Raw genomic sequence first — 26,080 nt, forward strand, 5'->3', positions numbered from 1 at the left:
ATTTCAGTAAGACTTCTAAGGAATTACTTTGTTTACAATTGGATTAAAAGTATTATGGCAATTTTTAACCCCCCTCAAAAAAAAAAAAAAAAAACCATATGCATATCAATTTCCATCCATGTTTGAGGGCAAATTTGACTTGCATGTCCTTAAAAGCAGTCTTTTTTTATCTTTCTCTTATTCCCTCTCCAGGGATTTATTTAAAAAGGAGACGTGTTGAGATACCCATACTGACCAAAATTCATTGCTGTGAACAGAGCTACCTAAAGATCTATGCCTCAGTCCTATATTGCCTCTCTCAGATTTTTGCTTTGGGATTAATTTCAGTGCTAATGCCAAAGACTGTGGGATACTGCCATTTTGTAGCTTTTTGTGTGTGTGTTGTGTGTGTTGTCGAGTTGAACTCAATGATCCTTGTGGGTCCCTTCCAACTCGGATGTTCTATGATTCTATGATTTTATGTTCTCAGTGAATATAACACAAAGCAAAGTCATGCGTGTCAAAATGCCTCCTAAATTGGAAAGTTTCATCCAAAAGGAAAGAGCAGACTAATTTAAATGACAGTGGGCTGGGTTGAAAGAAACATGTTTGGTTTATGCTTCCGACTTTGTGTCTTTTGGTGTCACGCTGAACCTACCTAGCTTTCAGTTCTCCAGCAGCAAAAGTGGAGACATACTGGCCTATGTCAGAAGCTTTGTAAAGATAAATGTATTAATGACCAGGAAGTACTGAGACATTACAGGAAGGAGGGTCATGTAAACATAGAGATGTTATTAATTTTTTTAGCTGGCTGCATGCCTTGCTAAAATCCAAGCTTTGAATTTATTTGGACTACGGAGAAGGTCATATTTGGATTCAGACAGTATAGTCTGAGCCTGTCTTTCAGTTGAAGTTAATATTGGAAATATAAAGTCCTTACCCTAATAAAATTAAATTGTGATTCAAACAATAGTGACGAGGCTCTGGTTTCAGTTTTAAACAGTCTATAAGAATTCAGGGGTGATCAAGCTGCTAAGGAGAACATGTCATCCCTTGTGGTACTTTACCATACTTCTGGACAAAAATGATTGCCAGTCTTGATTGTATTCCTTTGGAGAAAAAAAAAAAAAAAAAAAAAGTTACTGTGGTTATCTTGCATATTACATGGAAAGAACAAAAATCTCACAGAAAAGGTGGTGAAAAATTATTTAGGAGTAGACTTCTGATGATCTTACTGAATTTCCAAAAAAATAAAAATGTATTTGAATCTATTCTACTTCTCTGAGAGAGTCTTTTTTGAGACTCTCCGAGAGCTCCTGAGTGAATAGTGAAGAATGGCTTAGACACACACAGTCTGTATATCCAAATTATTGAGTCAACTGCACATTTCTAATGAAATGGAGTTAAAAGTCATTCTTTTGGCACACCAGAAACCTGCTGAAGGATTTGTGCCATCAGATTGAAAGCAAGGTAATGTTCAGAGGGTGAAAGTGAAGTTGAAGTGGTCCTGGATAAAGGCAAAAGTCCTGAGGTGGCCTTTGCTCACAGCTTCCTGGAGACCGAGGCAAAGGTGCAAGATGATTACAATGCTGAAATAAGTATAAAGACCAAATCCTGGAATTGTGCAAGAAGTTCTAACTCAGTCTTGAATCCATCCATGTTCTACATTCTTCAGAATTGGAAACTCAAATCTCCCATCAGTGGCTAGAGGAACTTTTACGCTGAGTAGGGATCACAGTGTTTGACCCAGCTCTTGAAATAATTAACTCTAAGCAGATCAGTATTCTGTATTCATTCATTATTTCTTCCCAGCCTTGGATTGACTTTGTTTGACTAAATACTATACAGAGGGAACACAGTTCTCTGATTAGCTGGCATACAGGAAACTTGGAAACATTTACACTTTGCTCTCCTTTCCTTTCTTCCGTCCCTGTTTCTGCTGTAGGGGTGCTGAGCTTTTCCAGGCTACGATTGTCAAGGCTGTAAAGGCAAGAATTGAAGAAGAAAAAAAATCAATGGATCAACTGAAAAGACAGTATGTATTTATATATACACACATACACATTTTGTATACATTTTTCACTGATTCTTGGCATTTATCTAGCATTTTATGTTATAGAAACGCTGATTAGGTTTTTGACGTATGTTTTTGCAACTACAGAAATGGTGCTCTATGCACTCAGAGGTCTTAGGTAGTTCAGTATCACACAGTTTTAGAGTCATCTTTTCCAGAAAGACACGTACTGCATAACCTAAACATTCATTTAAAAGCAGAATCACATTTCTAGGACCAAAGGTTGCAAGGTTGACATAAAAAATCATTCTGAAATGTATTGATGCATCTACTCCTCAGTGAGCCTGAAATTATAATGGAAACAGATGTTTTATATAAAGAGAGATGTGAACATCACTGCTCATTCTGAAGGCTCTTCTAAATCTTAGAAATCTAATGATGACAAGTTAACAGGATCAGCATTTAAGTGTTCCACACTTGAGTATCATAGCAATGTGACCATATAGTCTTCTCTTTAAGAGATGGTTTATGATATTACATGCTATATGTTGTTTTCTGGTAGAGTCCAGCTCACTTTGTGGTTTTTGTTATCCTATTTTGTGTGGTATGAATGCATGCAATGTGAGAAAACATGAAAAACAAGTAATCTTTCTTTCTTTCCTTCTTTTTCCTTCCTTCCTTCCTTCCTTCCTTCCTTCCTTCCTTCCTTCCTTCCTTCCTTCCTTCCTTCCTTCCTTCCTTCCTTCCTTCCTTCCTTCCTTCCTTCCTTCCTTCCTTCCTTCCTTCCTTCCTTCCTTCCTTCCTTCCTTCTTCCTTCCTTCCTTCCTTCCTTCCTTCCTTCCTTCCTTCCTTCCTTCCTTCCTTCCTTCTTTCTTTCTTTCTTTCTTTCTTTCCTTTCTTTCTTTCTTTCTTTCTTTCTTTCTTTCTTTCTTTCTTTCTTTCTTTCTTTCTTTCTTTCTTTCTTTCTTTCTTTCTTTCTTTCTTTCTTTCTTTCTTTCTTTCTTTCTTTCTTTCTTTCTCTTTCTCTTTCTTTCTTTCTCTCTCTCTCTTCTTTCTTTCCTCCTCTCCTTCTTTCTCTTCTTCTCTCCTTTCTCTCCTTCTTTCTTTTTCTCCTTCTCTTTCTTTCTTTCTCTCCCCCTTCCTCCCCCTTCTTTCCCTCTCTCTTTCTCTCTCTCTCTCCCTCTCATCTCTCTTGTCTCTCTCTCTCTCATCTCTCTCTCGTCTCTCTCTCTGTCTTTTTCTCTCTTTGTCTCTTTCTTTCACTTCTAGTCCAGTAGTTGTATTGAAATCACTTGTAACTGTTGTTTGTTTTTTTTTTACTGTTGCCTGTCAAAATGTGAAAAACTTTAAAGGCTTAAAAGGCTAGATCATGCTAACTGTTTACAGGGTTGCAAGAAGGAGAATTGAAGGTTTTCCTGCATCTGAAATGAAAATTAAACCAGTTAAAGTGAACCAGGTGAAGATATAGCACAAGTAGTGCAGGAACAGCCACTGTCCTGATGGAGTGGCCAGTTTCAGGTTCATGACTGGTCCAGACAGCCTCTTCAGAGCCATTTAACTCTTTATTTTTAAAGGCAAGATTAGTGACAGTATGGAATGGATATTTCCTATAGAAATGTTAGTGTGTGTGTGTATTGATGTGTTTAACAGCTGTTTTTCAGGGGGGGTCAAAAGGGGTGAAGACCAGAATATAATAAGTTTCTTCCTTTTGCTAGAATGGATCGCATCAAGGCCAGGCAGCAAAAATACAAAAAAGGTAAAGAGAGGATGCTAAGCATGACACAGGAGTCCTCAGAGGGGGCCTGAGATTCGGAAGGTTTCTGAAGAAGATGATGAAGGTACTGTTAGCTATTGTTGTGCATAATTGCAGTTGAGCGCTAAAGACCTCATAGATCTGGTAGTTGGCCAATTGAGAAATTGTTCTTCAAAACTGTCATCACGGAACAAGGTTGTTTGCTCAGTAACATTTTGGAGCTTGATTCAGGCAAAAAAAGAAAAAAAAATCTGGGATTTTGTACTGCAAGAAGACTTAGAGAAAAACAGTTTGCCTTGAGATTACTTTTGGCTAATTTCAAGTTGTTGGCAAAGAGCCAAATAGCAGCAGAGGTTTGTTTTGAACAAACATATTGTTTATAAACCACGGTGTAACAAATAGGTAGAAATCACATGTTTCCAGCAAGGGTTTTCGGATGCTGTGAGGCCTTTTTCAGTCACTGAAATATTTGTATATTTTTTAACGTTGTTTAAAATACGGAACATATAAATGAAACCTATTTAATGCCACATTTCCAGCACTGACTTAGGATCAACATTTACTGGATATAAAATTATGGAGCCTGAAATGTAGGGGGATTTATGAGGAGGGAAAATATTTTCTTCTTGATATTACAGGGAAGTGTGACTGTATGTTTAAAAAAAAAAAAAAAGAACTTTAAGCTGTTTTAGAGTAGAATGCTCTTCTAACTGTTGCATAAACTAGAATATTTGTGCTGGGTGGTCATGCTTCTAAATGTTTTTTATATTGATTATATTCAGTAGATCTAACATCTGATATGCTCATGAAATTTAGCTCTGTTGAGAGAAATGAAAAATGATTAATCAGTGTAAGAAACATGTTTCTCATTTTGTAAAATTAATGTTTGGACATATTTTATTTTAGGAGAAGCAGACAAAGAGAAAGCCAAGGGCAAAAAAAAGCTGTGGTGGCGGCCTTGGGTTGATCATGCTTCCAGTAGGTTTTCTCAATCATCTTACAAATATGTGGATTTAACCCTTATATCCTTGACCAGAATGAAGGCATTCCCATGACCTGTTTGTTTTATGCCTGATTTTATGATTGTGACTTGATAGAAGTCTTGTTTATTTTATCAAGTGATTTCTACTACTATCTTCAGATAATTAACTTAACCATATTTTGAATTTCTTTTTGTTGGAAGCACAGCTTATGATACTTTGGACATTTTTAGAAAGGTATCAAATCAGATAAAAAACATGTTCCAAAAAGAATCTATTTTGACTTCAAAAGTCTCAACTTTCCTCTACTGCAAAGCACAATATATTTAAACATGTGAAGGTAAAGGTTTGCCAATGTATTCTAAGATTAGTCATAATTTCTTTTTCGTATACACACATCATATATCTTTTTTACGGTTCATCAGTCAGTCTACCGACAGCTATAGAAATATGAGTACCACAGTAAAGCAGCTAGACTGTTCCCAGGGCTAGGCTGCACAGTGCACAGCTGAATATCACACTTTAACGTGCTGTTGATGCCAGTTGTTTTGTTATTTCTATATTTTCTCTTTATCTAAGAGTAAAAATATGTTCAGCCTTGTTCACGAGAAATTAATAGTGAGTGCTCCTCATATCATTGTTGCATAATGACATTCTAATTTGTTTCTATCCCGGTCCAGCCAGTCCAGGTATACAGTAGAGTTCTTCCCTACATTAAGGATTGGGTGAAACAGAATAAAACTGAGTAGACTGCAGATTCAAATCTGATGTCCTTCTATGGGATCTTTATTTATGGAAAACAGACATATTTAACTATTTAATAACTTACTTCTGAAGATTTTAAAAATATTCAAGTGTACAGCACTGACCAGAGTTAAATATGAATATCTATATTGTGCCTGGTCATTTAGTTTAACAAGAAGTACTCCCAGTAATAATGTTACATATCTACATTCTCCTTCATTTATGTATGTGTATTTGTTTATAACTCCAGCATATATATAGCCAATAGCATTTTAACAGAATGTCGAATGCTTATTTCTATCAAGTCACAAGTAAATTCTATCAAGTCACAAGTAAACTGTGTCTCTATTTTTATTTTTCTAAAGGGCACACTGCCACTTTAGAGAGACCTATCCCTTTTCAAAAGTCTTGTGAAAACAAACTTATTGTCCTGTAGTTTCATTGAGAACAATAATGACAAAACAGATCAAAACTGTAATTTGTGAGTTTTTACTGTCGAATTTCAAGCTACAGTGATTTTGAAGGAATGGGATATGGTCTCCTGTTTATTCACCACTGGTTTTGTAGTGAGAAGAACTGCTCAAAGAGGGACAGTGACTTTGGCTTTTACTTATTTCACCCTCATTATTTGATGTCCTCAGGTGGCAACTTAAGTTTTAGTATTTAAACAGTGAGCATTCTTGAAATTATCTACTGCAATAATGCAAAACCTTGTGGGAAACATCATAGACCCTGATCCTGCATACAGTGATTGCCTGCCATGTGGCTTACTTTCCCTAGTCAGTGAAACTTGGCACTTACAGTAGGTGTTCGCAGGCTTACAAACTGGAGATAGGGTGATATTCCCCATCTATCATTCCCCATCTATCCTTTTGAAACATTGAGCTGTAACCCTGCAGCATGTGGCTGTTCTTCTCAGTAAATGGGGTTGTGGCTGTGACTGTATATATACTGTTAAGGTTGTTGAAGCTGAAAGTTTTATCCCAGTTCTGATGTTTAATTTAGATTGTCATTGCTATTCTTATACCACTTGTTTTATTTATTCTGCAGAAAGATACCTCATTTTATATCCATAGGAATTAAAACTCAGTTATGAATTTGGGTCTGAGTAGAAAAGGTGAAAACATTTGTGAGGGTTTCCTCATTGACACTCATACTCTCCCTTTCAGGGAGGTATGGTTCCTTTGTGCTTGTGGGTTAGATATGGAGCCCCACAAAGATCAGCAGGAGTTAGGGCCACATGCTTAGAGGTCCCCAGCTTCTCCTGGATCACAGAGTTGTGTCTGATGCAGTGGGAAAGATGGAGTTTGCAGCTGTCCTGGGGAGCTCTTTCCATCTGGGCTCAAGCAGGTGCTGATGTTATGCTGGCTTCTCCTGCAAGACTGCCCTTCTGTCTCCTCCCTCTCATCCCACATGGAAAGCCTGCAAGTCCCTTTTCTCAGTAGGAGAAAGTCTCATTTTGCATCAGGAAGGGTGGGGGAGAGAAGAGTGTGGCTGAGTCCAGTCTAGCCACGAATTATTTAACTAGTAACATTTGGTCAATTTAATAATCCTTGTAGGTGACACACTTCTTACTCCATTTTGATGTGTGCAAGAATGCATTATTGCTATTCAATCATACCTCCCTCTTTATTTGTAAAAGAGATGTAATTGCTACATTATGGTGTCCCCTTAGATATATTTTAACGTAAAAATTTTGGAGAGAGATCATTTTTGAGTTGTTTTCTGCCAGCTCAGGCCTTCCAAGTCTGACTGGGTGCTGTTCTGAGACTATAAGGAGCTGCACCATGGTGTAGTTTCCTCTAGATGCCAGACTTTATCCTGCTGATCTTTTGTGTGGTCAATTTCCTTTGCTGCTTATGAGGCACTTTTTTATGAAACAGAACTGCAGACTACTGCCTCTTAAAATACATTTATCTCTTCATTGCATTTTAAATGGGCTTTCTTAGAAGGCCCTCTACCAAGCAATTAATTTGCTTGACCCAAGAAATTTCCAGACTTTCTTTCAACCTCCATTCAACGACTAGAACTGCTGAAGTGGACTCTATCCCTCTGCAGGGCTTTCAATGATGTTACAAAGTCATAACTAGGCACATGATTTTCTCTGTGAGGGACTTTTAGATGCTGAAGTTATGACCTAATGGAGTTCTGGCAAATTTCACGGTGTGCTTACCCTGAGGTTTCTACTCTAGTTATGTGTGACCACCTACGTACAGAGGATCTGTGTAAAATTCAAGGTATGATTGAATAGAATTAAAGCTATTGTAAGTTTTCCAGAAATGTATAATGAGGGTTAAATACACTTTACTATATAAATATGTGTATCCAGATTGGGTAACATTTCATCTAAGTAACTCTTCTTTTAAAAATTTCAGCTTAAATGCAGAAATTATTTACCAGTGTTCACTGCTGAATGTAATGCTGTGATTTTGATTTTTCTCTTGCTCATTATCTTATTTTTTCTTTCTTTTTTTTTCCCTTGTTTATTCATATAGGCCTTTTACCATCTGAGAAATAAAAACTTTGCTTCTGTTCAAGGATATAAGGCCTAGCTTATTCACTGTGCATCTTTATTGTATCAAGGTTTCAGATTGTTTCTGAATCCATGGGCAAAAAATTGAAACTCATTTCTGATCACATTAATAGAATCCAAGTGATTTGTTTTAAACAAACCAAGGTTTTCCATTACCTCATCAAAACTTAAAAGTTTGAAGAAAGCATTAACTTATACCATCTCATCCCCTAGTTTGAAGGATGCCTGAGCATTTTAAAGAGCAGTTCTGTATTTTTTGTCCAGTGGTACTGTTTGTGTAAATTCATTTATTTACCTGCTGGGCTCTTTTAACTCCTTCAGATAACCATTACTTCTCAATTCATTTAAACTAAATTGCCATTTTTTTTCTAAAATTTTTAACCTAGTAACCTGATGTACTTCAAGCTTTTTCATTACATTTTCTTCTCATGGTGATGTTTCCTTAGTTCTTGTACAGTTCTCATTCATGCCCAAAAGTATCACAGACTAACATCAGATAAGTTGCCTGAGACCTAGTCATCTCTTGCTTCTTCTCTGTTTTCACCTCTCCTGATTATGAACATATAAATCACTGTCTGGCTGTTTAGAGATATTGAGGCAGTTCAGAATAGAGCTTTTCAAAAAAAAATAAGAAAAAATTTTGTTTCACTTAGTGGTCAGAAGTGGAAATTATTATTTGTTTGAGACGGATAGTGAAGAGGAAGAGGAAGAGGAGAAAAAAGAAGAGGAAGAGCCTCGAAAAAAGTCTGCATTTCAGGTACTTTGTAGTAATTTGCTTGGTAATTGACAACTGAAAAAAAAATAGGCTTCTCTTAACACAGGCTTATATGTTAAAGCAACTAGTACATCTAAAGTACATCTGAAAAGTATTGGAAATGAAATTTCTTGCCAATTTAAAATGCAATTTTGCCTGTTTTAAGCATTGCCAAATTTCTACAAGAACTATAATGAAATCATATCTTCATTCACTTATGCTGAAGGAAAACAAAAATCAAAAAGCTTCAGAATCTGAGCTTTATTTTCTCCATTGCAATATAGACAAGTGAGGAAGCTGTCTTGCCTCTGGCAATCTTGTAGAATGCTTCAATGGTTTTCTGGTTTTCAGTAGATGTTATCATTCTGGGAAGAAATTATCCCAAGAATAAGCAACTTTTCATGGAAAAGAAACCATACTTTAAAAAAAGCTTTTTTTTTTTTTTTTTTTTTTTAAAATCATCATCACTTTATCTCCTTTCTTTTAAAGGATTATTTTAATTAATATGTTGGCATTTTAAGTGATGGACTGTTGAAGTAAGAGGATATTGTAATGTTAAAAAGGCAGCTGAAGTTTCCTAACTGGTTTCCTGTATGTGGCTTGCTTGATGTTAGGTAGTACCAAGTATGGGACATACTGGCTTAAATTAAGGACTTGGGTGAACAAGTTAGTGAAACACTAATGCATGTAGGATTGCTGTAATCTTTATAAAATTTAAGTTTTAGTTGTTGAAGAATTTTCAGAAATACTGCAGAATGTTTTTAGGTCCTCAACTCTAAAATCTTAAGCAAACAGGTAAATTTTTGCAGATGACTCTTCCCAACCATGAAAGCTCACATTGCTCCATAAACAATGCATTACTGAAAGCCCAGCCCAAGCAAGAGTAAATAACTGCCTCCATGCTGCTCTATTTCTTATGTCAATAGCGTTCAAGCAAAGCTTCCCAGGCCATATTACTGAATTACAAGAATAATTGTTTTTGTTTAATTAATTGATTTGATGTGCCTTTATTTTATATACTGAAATTACATTAGTAATTAATTAAATTTACTAAACTGCCTGAGTGGTTATAATGTGGAAAGATTTTTTCCTGACCTAAAAAAAGGCAAAACCAAATCTGGATGAAGTATGATGTAAGGTTTATTTTCTACCATTTACACTTTTTTTTTTGTATATATGGCATTAACTCACCTTGATCCATAGAAGTGGCTCATAAATTTCTAGCTCATCTTTCTTTTCATGCAGCTGTAGCAAAGAGTTCGCATTCTTGTTTCTGCTGTTTTTAAGGAAAAATGTTGACAACATTTTGTTAAGATGTGTTGATGCCAAGCATTGAGATTTTAACTGTTCTAAATTGAGGTCTGAAGTTAATACAATTCTTTCTCTTAATGTGGTTGGTTATGCATTTGCTCTTTGTTGCTGTTGTTCTGCTGCTGTTGTTGTTGTTGTCGTCTTATTTTTTAAAACACAGTACAGAAACCATTAATCTGAGATTGGAAGATCTGGTGTTTATTTCAGAACTGCAGCTAGATATTCTGTATAAGTGACCAGTTCTTCAATATGTGCTACGTGAAGATGTTGGGTAGCTTCATGTAGGAGAGTAATTGTCTGGAACAGAAAATTACATTTGTTTATGAAACGGTTGTTCGTCATTAGGTCACCGTGCTTCATATGCCTTCCATCACATGTGAACGTGGTCTTAATAAAAATACTAGAAAAGCGAACTTGTTTTGTGGCAGAACCTGCTGAAGAATTATTATTTTTTAATTATTTCTTTTAGTGTAAATTGTCTGCAATAGTCACCTCAAGGGTTAACTTAAAGATTTTGTTTGTTAGATAATGCAGGCACTTAAAATGATCTCACTGAAATTTTATTGTGAACATCACACATGATCTTTTTTCCACATTGGAGCCAATGAATGTAAACTCAATAATCTAGGTATAATCATGCAGTAGATACTTTCTATTAATATTTTCTTGTTTTCTACTAATTGCTCTTGCTTTGTCCTTCTTTATAGAGAGCTATTGGAAAATTTGCTTCAGCCATTTTAGCCTTGCCAAAGTCTATCATTAAACTACCCAAAACTATTCTTCAATATTTAATCAAAGCAGCAAAGGTACTTGACATTTTGTGAGTGCTCAGTATGTGACCCATCCCATAGATCCTGGTGTAACATATACCTCTGTCCTTGTCTGCATTTTTCCTCTTATATGAATAATATGAAAAATAACAACAGCCAAAGCTTCAGTCCTAGTAAATGCAATACATTTCTTACTTTTGGAGTGGTCAAGCCCCAAGAAAAGCACTCTGTCTTGCCTTAAGTACAACCCTAGAGAGAAAATGCAGACACAAATTCTTGATTTCTTCTGTTACTGCTGTACAAGATGGTCACATCGACTTGCATGCATCTTATGGGCAATGTTGTAATTGATCTCAGAAAGCTGGTAAAATATTTTTAGAAGATACATTCTGTTGCAACAACACCCCTCCCCCCCCTTTTTTTTATCTCACTATATTTCTGGTCTTCACCATCTTAATATCTGTACATCTTCAACATTTTCTCATCTTCCTTGGATATGTGTAGCATTTCCTACCTTTGCCCGGTGGTAAAAATTGGAAGTAATATACATGTATGTACCCAGTTAGCTCTTAAAATATCCACTGCTTAACATAAGTAGTTGTAATACATTTATTAATGTATTTTCTTCATTCTAATCCACTGCTTTCTTCCAAGTATGCCTTTTATCTCTGAATTCTTTATTCATACTATGGCTGTGGCTAGCATACAGCTTCTAAGCTAATTTTTCAATAGTAGATATTGGCAGTTTCTAACTTTCAGTAAGTAATGTGTTGCTGTTTTGCTTAAGTGTCACCATTCCTTCAAATTACCTTCACTGGCAAGTGCCTATTACAAAGGAAAGAGAAAACATCACCTCTGATCCTACGTAGTTTTTCACGTGGTGCTTGTTTTGGACATCGTACATATAAAAATAAATGTACAGACCTTGAGAGATTTGAAGAGAACATTCTAATCAACAGTACCAAAATAATTTTCTCTCCATTACTGCATACATGAACAAAACAGTACAAAGGTTTTTTTCCTTTTTAAATCCAGTAAAAGTCATATTGACATTTTTTTTTAAATTGCTTTTAATGTTCCAAAGCAATTTGTGTCTGCAAATTTTAAGAATATAAATAAACCAAGTAGTAATTTACTGTTGTGTCCTGCAAGGGGCAGCTCCAGCTTCACTGAGATATGCATGTGCTTCTGTCTTTAAGTGCATGTTTGTCTTGTGACTTAATAGAGCTAGTTTATCACTGTGCTTTATTTTCAGACTTAAGCATGTATCTCTGGGTTTCCTTGTGTCTGTTACCAGTCTGTGTTGGTTAGAAATAGAAAAAAAAAGGATAGTGCCAATCAAAGATGATTTTCACTATTGAATGAAAACCATAAAAGGAACAAAAAAAAAAAATCCAAAATAGCTGTGGGGAAGAGTTAGTCTGTGTTATTCACATTTTGTTTCAAATGGGAAAAATGGATATAAAAGTGTTGCTGCTTTTTTCTCTAGCCTTACCTCACAGCTTGAGCAGAGCCATTCAATAAGTTACTTCTTGGTAACTTCTTTTAACTTTTTTTTTTCACTGTTATAGCATTTATAAATATTTTGTACCAATTTCATGCTTAATGTAGTCATGCAAGTCAACAGACTGTTGATCTGAGTGAGTACTGTGAGCAGGATTTGGCCTCATTAAATCCCCTTGATACATGTATCATCGTCCCTGTTTTACAACTGGAAAAATAGTAGCAGAAGGGTTCATAAGTGACTTACCTGAAGCACCACAGAGAGCCATTGTAAAAATTAGGATGAAATTTGAGGAATTCCTGAGTGCTGGGTTTGAGACTATGCACAAATAGTAAATCCACCCATGTTCCAATGTGAAAAGAAAAAAATCATCTAGAGTATAAAAAATGTACAAACACAAATACCTTTACTAAACACTACCACAGTTTTGATGCTTTAGTTAGTAGATTGCAAAACTTTCTCTTAAAATTTCTGTTACTCTTCATCTTGTCTGTACAAGATGTACACATATATAATTGAATGGAAAGACTCAGGTGAAGTAGCCCATATATACAACAGGGTATTAATTCCCAAAGTTCAGAGCATGAATTTTTGTGGGTTCTAATGAAACTTGGTTCACCCACAAGTGTTTTCGCATTTGGTTTTATGCTAGCAAAAATAGCACATGAAAACTCAGAAGATCCGCAGGGGAGGTGTTTGATTTGGGATTCAAAATATTTACTTATCCCTGCAGATCTGAATGCGTTTACTCAAAGTATATAGGCCTGCTTATGGCTTATTCTGTGGCTTACTCTCAAAACATGAAGAACCTTGAAATAAATGAGTTTGTTCCTTCCAGTTTGTTTATCAGGCCTGGATCACTGATCCTAAAACTGCATTACGACAGAGGCGCAAAGAGAAGAAAAGTTTTCAGAAAGAGGAGAAGCGAAGACGAAAAGGATCTGGGGATGGTATGTATGCTTCTGTATTTTGAAAAATTAACATGACAAGGCTGGTCAAGCTGTGTCCTCTCATTCTACGCAATATGCATTAGGTGAGGTAAAGCAGAAGAGTAGATACATGTGATTTCCATGGATTTGCAAAACACATGCTCAGAACTTTTGCCATGTAGGAAGACTCAACACATGGTTGAAACCATCAGCTGTATCAAAACATTTGTGAGAGTAAAGCACTTGCAAAAGAAAGCCAAAACTCCATAAAGGCATAGCCCTGTAAACCAATATCCTAGCAGTTATTGGCATTTCACCAGAATAAAGGAGCATAAATGTCAGGTGTTCGGCCAGCATCAGAGAGAGCAAGGACATTTGCCTTTCACTCCCTCACCTCATAAACACATTTATCTTATTCTCTAGATTTTTCTGGGGTTGCTCAAAGTCTCTTATCTTGATGATAAATTCATGTGTATTCCTGGGGAAAGTTTTGAATTTAACAGACTTAACATTTCCTTTTGAAGGAGTCTTTCATGAGGAAGTTCCTGAAATGCTGTAGCTGAAATAGACCTGTAAGAAAAATTCAATGAAATGAAACATCCACATACTATTTCTTTTTGACACATTTCCTATATTGTTCCCTAAAGAAGGTTGAGTTGGCATGTGGGTAAGAATACCAAGAAGTTGTTTTTTTTCAGTTTCAATGCAGTGCTCAGTATGGAACCTAAGTATCTAGGGTATCTACCAAGTATCTAGTATCTACTCTTAAATGCACAGTGAATTCAGCAGGTATCAAAAAGAAAACATGCAGTCATTACTAGTTTTTGACTGGCACTGTAAAATCATTCATATCTCTGGGAAAAAAAAAAAAAGTTTTAAAAGTAGTTCATCTCTTCATTTTTTACTTCCTTTAAACAAGGAAAGAAAATAATAATTCGGAATTTTAGAGATGGGAAAGAAGAGGGCCCATTCAGGCTGAATCAGTTGGACTTTCCCTCCATCCATCATCTCCACCTGTCAAAAATAGGGAGCTTATAATTTGACAGCTGCCAATGAAGCTGTAGCTGCAGTTTTGGGATACTAGATAGAAGGAGACTAATCTGTCCTTCAGTTCTGCCTGTGACTCTCTGCATCCCTGATCTGCTATAGGCCAAAAGAAAAGCACATGGTAGTCTCAAACCAGTTCTGCTGCTTCATTTCAGCCTGAAAGTCCCACTCAGTTCGTTTGGGCTTAATGGGTCAGGGTCAGGAGGAAATCAGAGCAATGTTCAGGTCACCTCTTGAAGAAGTTGAAGAAATGGGCTTGAGTGTGTTACTGGAAGGAGAGGCTTTTGCAGCTGGGCAGCTGGAAAAACTGCAACTCTGAATTGCATGTCTTTACTCTGAATTGCATGGGTTTACTATAGCAGATGTTATTGCTCAGCAGACGACATAGTAAGAAAATGCCATTGGAAATTACAAGAGAGGGGTGGTCATCCAAAAACACCTTCGCTGACAGGGTAGTCTCCTCACTTCAGTACTTGAAAAATGGAAATCTGCTTTCTCTTAAACCAGTAGGCGAGAAACCAGTCACTTCTGCTTAGTAACAGTAGCATTTTCTAGCTTGAATGGGATTTGAATCTGCACTTCCGTAGGCTTAATGTTCATTGTTTCACTCATTGCTTTCAACAGGTGGTACTGATGCAGACTATGAAGACAGTGAAGAGGAACATGTCAAGAAGAAATCTGATGGACCAGGTATGAACACAGAAGTTTTCTCTGCTGTTACAGTGTAGTTGTGACAGGTGGGGTAAGCAGCATATCACAAAAATATCGTTGCAGAGATCCAGGCAAGCATAAAGCTAGCAAAATCCACTATGAACTGTGTAGTGAGCACTATTTAATAACTTTCAGATTTCTATTGCCAGATTTACAAGTCCTGAGCATAGCAGCTTCCACTCCTGGAATGTAAGCTACTGCACTTATCTCCCCTACACTTTAATAAATGCACCTTCAGGCTCACACTTGATCACTTCTTGTATACTTTAATTATAAAACATCTTATACCTAAGCTTAGCTTCCAATCCTGATTCCATTTAGGTGTGTCTTGTCATCTCCATTGATTTTGATGGTCTGATATTTTATTATTAGCGTGAAGAGCTTGCTGTTTTTCAATGTGTTTTAGCTATGTTAAGATACTGCTTCTGTCCAGTGCTTAGGTGTTTAGAGAGGTACAAATAACTGCTCTAAAAGAATGGGATTTTCCCAGTTTTACCCTTTCTCACTCATAGTTAGATCTGAGGATGCTCTGCACAGCAGAAGAAATGGCAGCAGCTTACAGGATCTTGCCCATATTGAAAGTCTTCCTACAAAGAAGTGTAATGGATCATAACTCTAAGCTTGGGTCTTTTTTTTCCTAACTGGAGTAAAAGAAGAAATTACGCTCTTCTCTCCTTTGTCTTCAAAAGCTATTTTTATTCTCTGTTTGGAATTGCTTCCTACAATCCCAGTTAGAATTGTACCTTTGCGTGAGCCACAGGGTGGAAGAGGCTACAAGAATATGAAATATTTATTTCTCATATAATATTCTGGTGGTGTTTTGTGAGCTTTTTTATTTGCTACTTTCTTGTGGTGCAGTCACCTGTGTTAAACATGAAACTGAATCACTCAAACACATCTCAGCGGAAATAAAGTTGGTTCTAGACAGGAGTTAGAGAAAGGAAATGAGGTTAATAATTGATTTATATTGGAAGTAGTCAATTTAAGGTGCTTTAACAAGTCCTAAGTAATATGTATTAAAGAAGATAATTAAAAAAAAAAAAAAGAGTAATTGTTATGAAGCATTAGTGTCATTATTAACCTTGGATCAAATCCTTTCTCATGCTCTCAGGCAGAGAGAAGCCATCTCTGTGTTTGACCCTTGAAGTTACAGTAACAATCTCTGCAAAAAATAAATATTTGTTTCCCTTTTTGAAGTTATTTAGATGTGATCGATCCCCAAAAGATTATTTTTAAAAAGTTTCAGAGAACAGCAAAGCTGTCAGAACAGCTACAGCATTATTAAAAATGTACACTAAATCACCTCCATCCCAGAGAGAAAAACGACCTTCCAGATCAGACTGGAAGTGCTTGGCAAAGCACTGTGATGAGACTGTGGCATACCAGTGGTGGTCAGTAATAGAGATAATTTTAACCTGAGAGCTGCAATCCTCCTGAAGTCAGTAGCAGAAATGATATACTAGAGAAGAAGAGTGTGGGTTAAAAAAGGCCATTTATATGTTGTATATTTCTGTTTATGAATGCTACATCTTATTGAATTTATTTGTAATATTACATCTGGAATTCAAAGGAAATGAATGCTTCTAGAAGCATAAACAGCTTTATCTTTAATTTCCAATGAAAAGATTTTTTTAGATTCAAGATATATATGCTAAAGTGTGAATACAATTTGAGTAAATAAATCATAAAATCTTCCCAATTCTAAATGATATAGAAAAGGCCTGGAAAAAAAAAAAGTAAAATATTATTGAAATAATGGTATGGACAAATGAAGGCCATAAAAGCTCCTGATTCAGAGATACTGGACTTGTTACATGACATTACTCAGGTAAATGGTACATAATACCATTTCAGCCTCCAGTCTACAGGAATGTACCACTATTGTTTTTTTCCCTTAATTTCTCTCCACAAATATGTGCATACAACTATGCCTGCACACCCAGAGACACATGCATGTTCTTCTATAAGATAATCTTCTTTAAGATATCTTTTGCTTTATTAGTTTCACCTTTGCATGCTTTGTAAAGAGTGCACTCCACAAAGTTTTGCTTGCCACCTTGTGGTACAGTTAAGAATTGAGGTAGTTAAAATCATCACGCTTTAGTGCTTATGTTGGCTTCTTAGTACCTACTTCAAGCATTTTGGTTCTGAATGGCAGATTATTTGCAGTTTTCTATTATCTCTTAGACTGGTTACTGTAAAATTGATCTTAATATCTAGTGTTCTGGGATTAGAAATGTAGCAGGGACAACTAGCTCTGGAACTAACTGGTTGGAAAGAATTTTTTTCTTATTTATGTAAGACTGTTTAAGAATTGAAGTGTGATGTGTACGCTTGGGAGTGAAAGAAAAATAACTGAAACTGCTGCTCTTTAGGTGCAGTCACGAATGCTAAAGGAACTACTGAAATGAGAAATTAACTTGAGGCTGCTGCGTTGAGCTAAAGAAAGCTACAATTGTTGGTATAAAACCATAAACCCTACTCATGGGAAAGTGTAATGCTTTGGCAAAATGGGGCAAAAGTAATGTTTTATAAATGATTTATATGATTACTGCTAGTTGAGCTAGTTGATCTGAGATTGCTGATGACAGTGCAGTCCATTTAAATAAAGAGAAGCTTTGGAAACAGTAAATATGAAGAGGTGTGTTCAGGTGGCTGGAAAACTGGGGGAGAGTCAAAGGCCATTTTAGCAGGTTAGACTTTCAAACTGAGCAAAGTTCAGTCACAAAAGGCAAACTCCATGCACGGAGAAAAGCACGTGAGTAAATAGACAGGTAAGGGCTGGTGGAGCAGCTGTTGAGATCACTGGAGCAGGGGATGTCGAATAGTTCTCAAGAGATGCCCAAATCTTTGGGTTTCATTTTTACAGACCTGTACATACAGTGTCCAACATCAGGAACTGTTCATATGACTAGCAATTGCAGGATTGTGGAGTTATGGGGTGGAAAAGGGATTCCAGAAGATAAGGTTAGACATACAGGCAGGAAAATGTCCCAGACAGCCAAAAGGCCTCCAGCCATCTTCAGAGATTCCTTACTATGACAGGGTCTCACAGCCTGGATTATTATTAGACAATAAAGGAAAATTGAAACTAACTCCAAGCAGAAATGCAGAGAAAGACATTTGCATCCATTAACTCTCTGTTGCTTTTCCTCCCCCTTAGATAACATCATAAAGAGGATATTTAATATTTTGAAGTTCACTTGGGTCCTTTTCCTGGCAACACTAGACAGTTTTACAGCTTGGCTTAATTCCATCTCAAGAGAACACATCGATATCTCTACTGTGCTGAGAATCGAGCGTTGTATGCTCACCAGGGAGATTAAGAAGGTAACGCCTTTGGTCTTTTTCTTCTGTTAATGCCATTTCAAGCCCAGTGAAAAATTAAAGGTTGTCTTTTCAGATCAGCTGAAGGCACTGTATTAAGGAGAAAAAATATAAAAACCCAACTTACAGGCACATTTAAAAAATACATCTGGACTCTTTGACTGCTTGCTTTTTTTTAATATTTAAATAATAAAATGCTTGATTTATTATCTGGATGCAAAGCAAGTGTTTGGAAAAATAATTGAGAGATTGATATAAGGATTTGGCTGAAATAAAATTTGGTTTTGAGGGAATGTGATAGATTCAAGTAGAGAGGAGCAGGCACGGCATTTTGAACATCTCGGAAACTATCTCAGTCTGCATATTTCAGCCTTTTCGTAGACCAACTTGCCCTGGAAATGGCTGACAACATGCAGGCGTAATTTTCTTCATTGACATTGAAGCTACATGGTTCCTCAAAAACCAGTGATATATTAGTAAAACTCATTATTATGTAAGATTAACATTACCAGTGTAGCTAGACATGTATTTGGATCTTCAAAATGCAAGTAGGTGATACCTTGCAGTAGTATAAAGCTCTCAAGCATAGGTATTTTTACATATGTCACTAGCTACCCAACTATTTCTGGAAACTTAGCATAGGAGCCTCATTTTTAGTTCAACTCTCATTAGAAGCTGCAGACTATCTCAGACATGAAAAGGTCAAAAAGGTCAACGGCACATTAGTATCCTTGGCCTTAATAAAGCCCCATGCTGCCCGCTCACAGTCACTGCCAGCTGTCACAAAAAGCAGGCTGTCCATGATCCCAGGAGGTCCAAGATGCAGGCTTTCCTGGTCAGGAGACAATCCGTACCCTGTCTGGCCATAAGGCACAGATCCAAAAAGAGCGGGCTGATTCAATATTAATGTTTAGTTACTGTTATTCTCCCCAAGGTGTGTTGCATAGATAGATAAAAGTTATAAAGTCCTCTTCTGTTTAGCCTCTCTTCACATGGAATCTATCCCATGCCTCATATCATCTTTATTGTCCTTCATACCACTTCCACTTTTAATATGGCTTTATTAAGACTGAGTGACCAGAACTATACATTGTTTTAAGGTACGGGTGAGCCACAGATTTATACAGGAGTATAGTTTATTTTCTTTTGCTTTCCTACTACGATCTAACAGTTAAGCTCCTTGATTTCTTTTTAACATTAACTAAACATTTTAGGGGGACTATACAGTCAGATTCTAAGACCTTTGAGACTGAAACAATTTGACATAAATCCTGTCATTTTGTAGGCTATTTTTCCCATTGCATTTCTTTGCACTTGTGAGCACAAAAATTTCATTTGCCCTTTTTTACCAAGGCCCTTCATCAGTATTGCATCAGCTAACTTTACACTTGAATATCGCAAATATTTTCTTTTTTCCATCTGTGAACTTTATCAACTCAATGTTTTCCTCTTTATACAGATTATATCTGAATATCCTGGACAGTAAAACTCCTTGGGGGAACCAGTCAATAACCTTCTTCCCTTGTACAGAAAAAAATATGTTGTTTGTGCCCTTTGTTTCTGGAGGACAAGTATAAGAAATATACTTGTCTTTATTTCATGGTTGCTTTAGTTCTTATAAAGGTCACTCAGGATTACTCCTGAAGCCACCAATCTTCTTTTTCTCTGGCACTTAGACTATTTCGTCCGTTGGTTCCTGCAGAGCTCTTTGGTGAGCACCATCCAGTCACTATTTTGTTCTCAGCTTTGTCTTATATAAAATAATTACTAATTATTAATCCAGTCATTCCATGGGATTCAAAATATTCCATTGGTGATGTCAGTGACTTTTTCTGCAGTGAACGGGGATGCAAAAAAATCGTTTTTTGGTGTTTTTGTTTGTTTGTTTGTTTTGTTTTGTTTTGTTCTGTTGCCCTAACTCCCTACAAAGCTACACCTCTGTGTGCCTTGACCACCTGTTCATACCCTAACTTTCTGACAGATGATTCTTATGATGTTCTTGAAAATGTTTTTGTTATCAGACTATTGTTCATTTTAGGAAGTTACTCCTCAACATCTTTTTTGGTCTGATATGCTGAAGTTTTACATTTACCTCTACCAAGTTTATTGTTGTTTCTGTTTTTCCTCACGAATGTCACTTTTTTGAAGGATGTCTTCTTGCTTCTTCCTCCTGGTCTTTTCCATTCTGGTGACTTGAATGTGTGTTTGCAGGCACTTTCATGTCATTCACCTATTCTACATAAGCATATATGAAAAGTAATATAAGCTAATGAACATTATTTTTCTTTCTAATCTTTCTTAATATTTCACAGGCACTCTGTGGCAATCCTGGTACAGTGAATTTATTTAACTTGTGAACTTTATTTAACTTTATTTACTATTTTTGACCTTACCAAGCTATCTTTCATTCCATCCTTCCTATAAAACTTTGATAGTACAACTCTACAGTAATGCTCTTTTTTGTCCCAAGGCTTAGAATTTCATGCTATTTCAGCATCCTCACTTAAAATTACGTTTCTTACTCATTATCCCTTATTTTTTAGAGTTTTAACGTTTAAGTAGAAGTCAGGCTAACTGCCTTTTTATGGCCATTACTTTTTTGGACCTTATTTTGATTCTTCTTTGCTACTGAACTTTAATGAGTCTTTCTTATCCTTTGTTCACAATAGATTTTTTTTTTTTCATGTTGCTAGCAGCCCGATGCTATTTTGATTACAGTAGAGCCCATATGTCCTTGTGTAGGCCTATGTAGGTTGCTTCAATCTTAAATGTTCTGGTAGTGGGCACCTGTCAGAGAATTTTCTCCAGTTGTTAGCTTTAAAACTCTCACCTTCAGTATTTTATTACAAGAATCTTTCTCTCTTCTTCTATGGAATACTGGGTTCATAATCACAGATTATTCCATAGCATTCAGAAGGCTCTGCATCAGCTCCATATCTATCATTGCTGCCCAAGGAAGGCTTTTGCTGTAACCATCATGGTGACATGTTGTTGTTTTGTCCAGCATGGAGTCAGGGACATGTGTGAAGTTCTTTTGGTTTCTATTCTAACTACAGAGGAACTTGAAATTGAGTCCTTGCTCCATCAGTTGTGGGGTACTTTTGCTGTCATAGCTCTTGTCCTTTATCACAGGCCTGCAATCAAGATAGTGGGTAGTGGGTGCCACAATTTCAAGGGCAGGTTGTCATAATGGCATGAACATTTTTTATTGCAGAAGCAACACAGTGTGTACACAAGCAAACCTGATTAAAAAACTTAAGGTTTGTGTTTTGTGTTTTGTTTTTTTTTTTTTTTTAAGATTTTTTTTCTGATGAAGCTTCAGATTATGAACATGCTCAATATAGGACAGTGCTGAGGTCCAGAGTTGAAATACTAGTAACTAATTGTATTAGTAAAGGAAATATGGGCAGTATTTTAGAGTAGCTTGATTATTTCAGCTGGAAAAGTTCTTGCATAAGGCTTCATTATGAATGACTGTTCAAGAGTAGCAATCTCAGTGCATCTTCTGAAGTCAATGCAACTACTAGTAAAATGAGTTTGATGTGTTTCTGCATAAAGAAAGGCTATCAAGTTGTCAGTTTTATTCTTGTTACAAGCCTGTAGCATTCTGTTGGCAGTATAGTCAGAAAGACTTGATTCTGTGCCCAGACCTGGGCTGACAGTTAATAAAACCATCCTTTCATAGTCTTGAAGTCAGAGAGAAAGAGTAAATAGGGAAGCTCTTCAATGTTATTTTCTCAGTTTTCCAACTGTATCCATACTTCATGAAAAAAATCTTATTTTGGACACTAATGAAAATCTAGATCAGTTTGTACGTGATATGTTTCTTTTGTTTCTGTTAAAAATTATAATAATAATAATTGCTACTGGCTGCTAATAAGACCTATGATTTTTCTTGGATTGAGTGGAGCTATCTAAAAGAGCTGTCTCAAAATTTGCTGGAGCCTTATGTTGTGTCATGGTTGCAGGCCATAGCTCATGTTCACACTGAGTGATCTGCACTGCACCTAGCAGAGTTTTGTGGACTATGCAGAGTCTGAAGCCACTTTCATTGCTCCAAAACCCAACACTTCGTGCCACAGTACGTTTAAGTCAGAACCTGACTTGCACTGTGGTGAGAGGTTATTGTTTACTACGAAGCTGTCTGGACAGACTATGTGTTGCCAAATGATGGGGAAAAAAAAAAAAAAAGCAGATCTTTGAAGAATATAACTCTCCCTGCCACGTAACTTTCCTTATGTCTTTTACAGGGAAATGTTCCTACCCGAGAGAGCATCCATATGTATTACCAGAACCATATGATGAAACTTTCCAAGGAGTCAGGACTGGACTCAATTGATAAAAATCCCGGTCAAGCTTCTGGTTTGCAAGCTTCTGAAAGAATGGATAGTTTAGATTCAGCAGCTTCTCGTGACAGTATCTCCAGGTATTCATCTAATTTTATTTTGTGAAGGATAGAAGGATTGTACAGTAGACATAATTTTAGACAATGTCTAGGTATTCATGAACTTTCTAATGAATACTGAACAGTCCTTTTGATTTATCCATGCCATTATGACAATGAAAGCTCTGCTATATATTACTATTCCTTTACAGTGGTGCGCTCAATTGCAAGCAGATGATATAACTCCTTTTCCACTGCATGACTATACCACTGCTTTCTGTGGATTTTATACTCACCACTCCTATAGAATTAGGAGTTATTGACAGGGCTTCTGATCTTGTCAAAAATAACGGAAAATAAGAGCCTACTAAGGATGATTTTGGGATACTGTGTTAGGAATTCAGGCCTGGAGTTTAGGGAGCCATCATTCATTGTGAATATTTTGCCTTTGGAAAATAAATTCTTGTCTGTTACACACAAAGAAAAAAAGGCTTTACACTGAAAGAAAGAAAAAAAAAAACAACTCTCTTATGCACACAGATCATCTGAAGAGCCTGATTTCCTAACTACTGTTACAGTCCAGCAGAGCAACACGATGCATGAAATATCCATATCCATATATCCATATTTTTTTAGAAAAACCACCTTCCTCATTCTTTTCTGAAGATGAATACTGTCAAGTCCCTTTCCAAAACTACTGCATGCTCCTGCTGCTCCATGCACACAGAGGCACATACATTCATTTCCTTCCCTTACAGAGGCAGCCTGTTCCCACCATGTCCCTGGTGTTCTTGACTTTTAAAAGACTGCAGAAATTGTCCAACAGCATCATGAGGAGGAGAAGGGAGGGCTTTGGAAATAAAAGCCTTTTCATAATCCGTTGCATTCTGCTGTGTCCTGTACTTCTCTGAAGTGTAGCAGTATCTTATTGTGTTTGATACTCCCTACAAACTCGGTAGCTTCCGTCTACAGTAGTGTGCTTAGCTTTTACTAATGACATATGCGTAGATGCTAGCAGACTGAAAATAATGAGCATTTGCATTCCTTTCTGATGTTATTGAAAAGTAAGTGTCAGAGAGAGTGTCTGTGAGTACTGTGCTTCAACAAAATATTCACAAATTGCTCCCCAGGGCAAGCACTGGTCTTTGAGAGGTTCACTCCAATAAAAACACCAAATCCTAGCAAATCTTTTTTGGTGGCTAGCTACCCAACCAAACAACACCTTTGTGTTTTGTCTCAAAGTTTTATGGGAGTCAGATTACATGAGAAAAATGTAAAGCCAAATTCTATTGCCAGCTCAGTTGGAGTCAGTTGGATATCTGGAGGGCAGAATTTAACACAAAATTCATTCTCACTTAAAAACGAAATACTAATAACAGTCCTGCTTTCATTAAATATTTTTTGTCATGCTGTTTACTGTAGATAGAAGATAGCATTCTTATCTAACAGTGTTAGCAAGAACTTTAACTAGAAGCAAAGGGAAGTCAATTCCATAATGAATTATAAACAAGAAAGACAAATTTTGCAATTTTCCTATGTAAATTGTCCCTTCAATTAAATGGTATCCAGTGTTAAGATTCAATTACGTCTTCTTTCAGAATAAGCACCTATTTGTCACAATGCTTTGAGCATGTTTACAAATTTAAAATCTCTTTCAAACTCAGAGAATTCAGTGATTCTGTGGAGCTGCTTTGCAACAGAAAAAGTTATATCGAATATAGCAAACGTTTCAAATGCGTTACTGTCATCTGTTTCCCCAGATGTCAGAGGACCTGTTAACAGAGGAATAGCAAAAGCAGTATTGTGACTGGTTTCTCTAATCTTGAATTCTCTTTCTGGTAATAGAAAAGTAAATATTCTTTGACTGGCAGTATTTGCAATTTGTACACATCTGCTGTAATAATAATGACCTGTAATCAGAGGAAGCAAGAATGTGTCTGTTGATTGAACGATAATGCCATCTGTTTTCTGGGGCATACTTGCATGTTTCTTCCTGGGATTACAAAAGAGTTTATGAGCCATTTTTATAAATGTGTAGTGTTTTAAACTTCATATGAGTTTATCAAGTGTGTGATTTTTTTTGAATTGCCCAAATAATAGAGGAGAATATTTTGCATTCAAAAACAATGGTTTCCAGTAACATTAAAAGCAACTAATTAAATCTAAAGCATCCTTGTGATCATGGATCAAGGATTACTGTGGAAAACTTCTGGGAAGAGGTGGAGGGTTTCTGACGAGCATTCTGGTTATCCTTTGGTTGCCCTGCACAAGATTCTGTAGTGAATATTAGCTCGATGAGTAAGATGGGCATGTCTGGAAATAAAACTCAACTTCAGAAGCAGAGAAGCTATTCCATTATAATAATTCATATTCCTCAGGGCTGTAATTACCTAAAGTATGACCTCAGTGCTCTAAACAGTGGATTTTCAGAGGGGAATTCCCAGGGAGAGCAACCCACCTGATCAATTGCAGGAACTGTAAATTTCTCATGAAATTGAAGACTGACCCTTCTAAGTCTTACCCAGGAATGTTGTTCTTAGTCTAGATAGAACTCTAAAAGGAGTTTTGTGGGATTTTCTCTTAAACTAGGGGACACTTAGCTCTTATTTATTTGCTGTCCTTTTACTGTATAGAAGCTAGAGGTACAATGAGGTATTCATAATGTGATTGTTTGGTTTCTCTTTGTGTGTAAATACTCTCGTGTCCTAAAGACATAGTGCAAAGTTCACATGGGCCAGGAAGAGAAGAGACTGTTGCTATTTCTTAACAAACTCATGTGCACCACTAGAACTGATCCGGAGCTAGCATGGTAGAGCATTTCTTGCTTTTTTGTTTCCATTTGGCTGATGAACTGTTTCTTAGGTTAAAGAGCTTGTGGGTTTCATGACCTACACTTATGACAGAGCAGCTAGATGCAAAGCCAGTCAGATTTCGGGATATCCAGGGGTTTATACGTGGACCCATTTGTATTCATTTTTATACCTTCACAAATAGCTTCTTCATTTGTCAGCTCTAGCTGTATGTAGGCTTTTATAGGACCTGCAGGTGGGAATCCCTAGCCCTCCTGTAAGACTGCGTAGACAGGTGTCGTCAGAGTGTTTGTGGACCCCAGTTTTTGTCTGTGTTTCCCTCAGATGAAGTGTAGGGCCTGGGACATGGAGTACTGGAAAAGTAAAGTTTGCCTTGGGAGGCAGGAGAAAGGATGACAGGAAAGTCCCAGTTTGGGGCTGGATCTGGGTCTGACTTAGGAGCATGTGTGATAGTAAATGTTTGGGGTTTTTGCTTGCAGGTGTGGGAAGTGTACTACTAGTTCATAAAGGTAATGCCAGTAAGCAACAAA

At 36.7% G+C, this 26,080-nt stretch overlaps 1 protein-coding gene across 1 annotated transcript in view; it reads left to right on the forward strand.

Moving 5' to 3' along the window:
* The window catches only part of PIEZO2 (piezo type mechanosensitive ion channel component 2), a 314,668-nt gene that overhangs the window by 261,912 nt on the left and 26,676 nt on the right, over positions 1-26,080 (forward strand). The window contains 9 exon segments of the mRNA XM_080580333.1: positions 1,925-2,014; positions 3,709-3,790; positions 3,792-3,831; positions 4,653-4,724; positions 8,657-8,760; positions 13,181-13,292; positions 14,943-15,008; positions 18,193-18,359; positions 22,607-22,782. Of these exon segments, the coding sequence (XP_080436459.1) occupies positions 1,925-2,014; positions 3,709-3,790; positions 3,792-3,831; positions 4,653-4,724; positions 8,657-8,760; positions 13,181-13,292; positions 14,943-15,008; positions 18,193-18,359; positions 22,607-22,782 (909 nt within the window).

Source organism: Anser brachyrhynchus (genome assembly GCF_964034855.1).
Source record: "Anser brachyrhynchus genome assembly, chromosome: 2".
NCBI lineage: Eukaryota > Metazoa > Chordata > Aves > Anseriformes > Anatidae > Anser > Anser brachyrhynchus.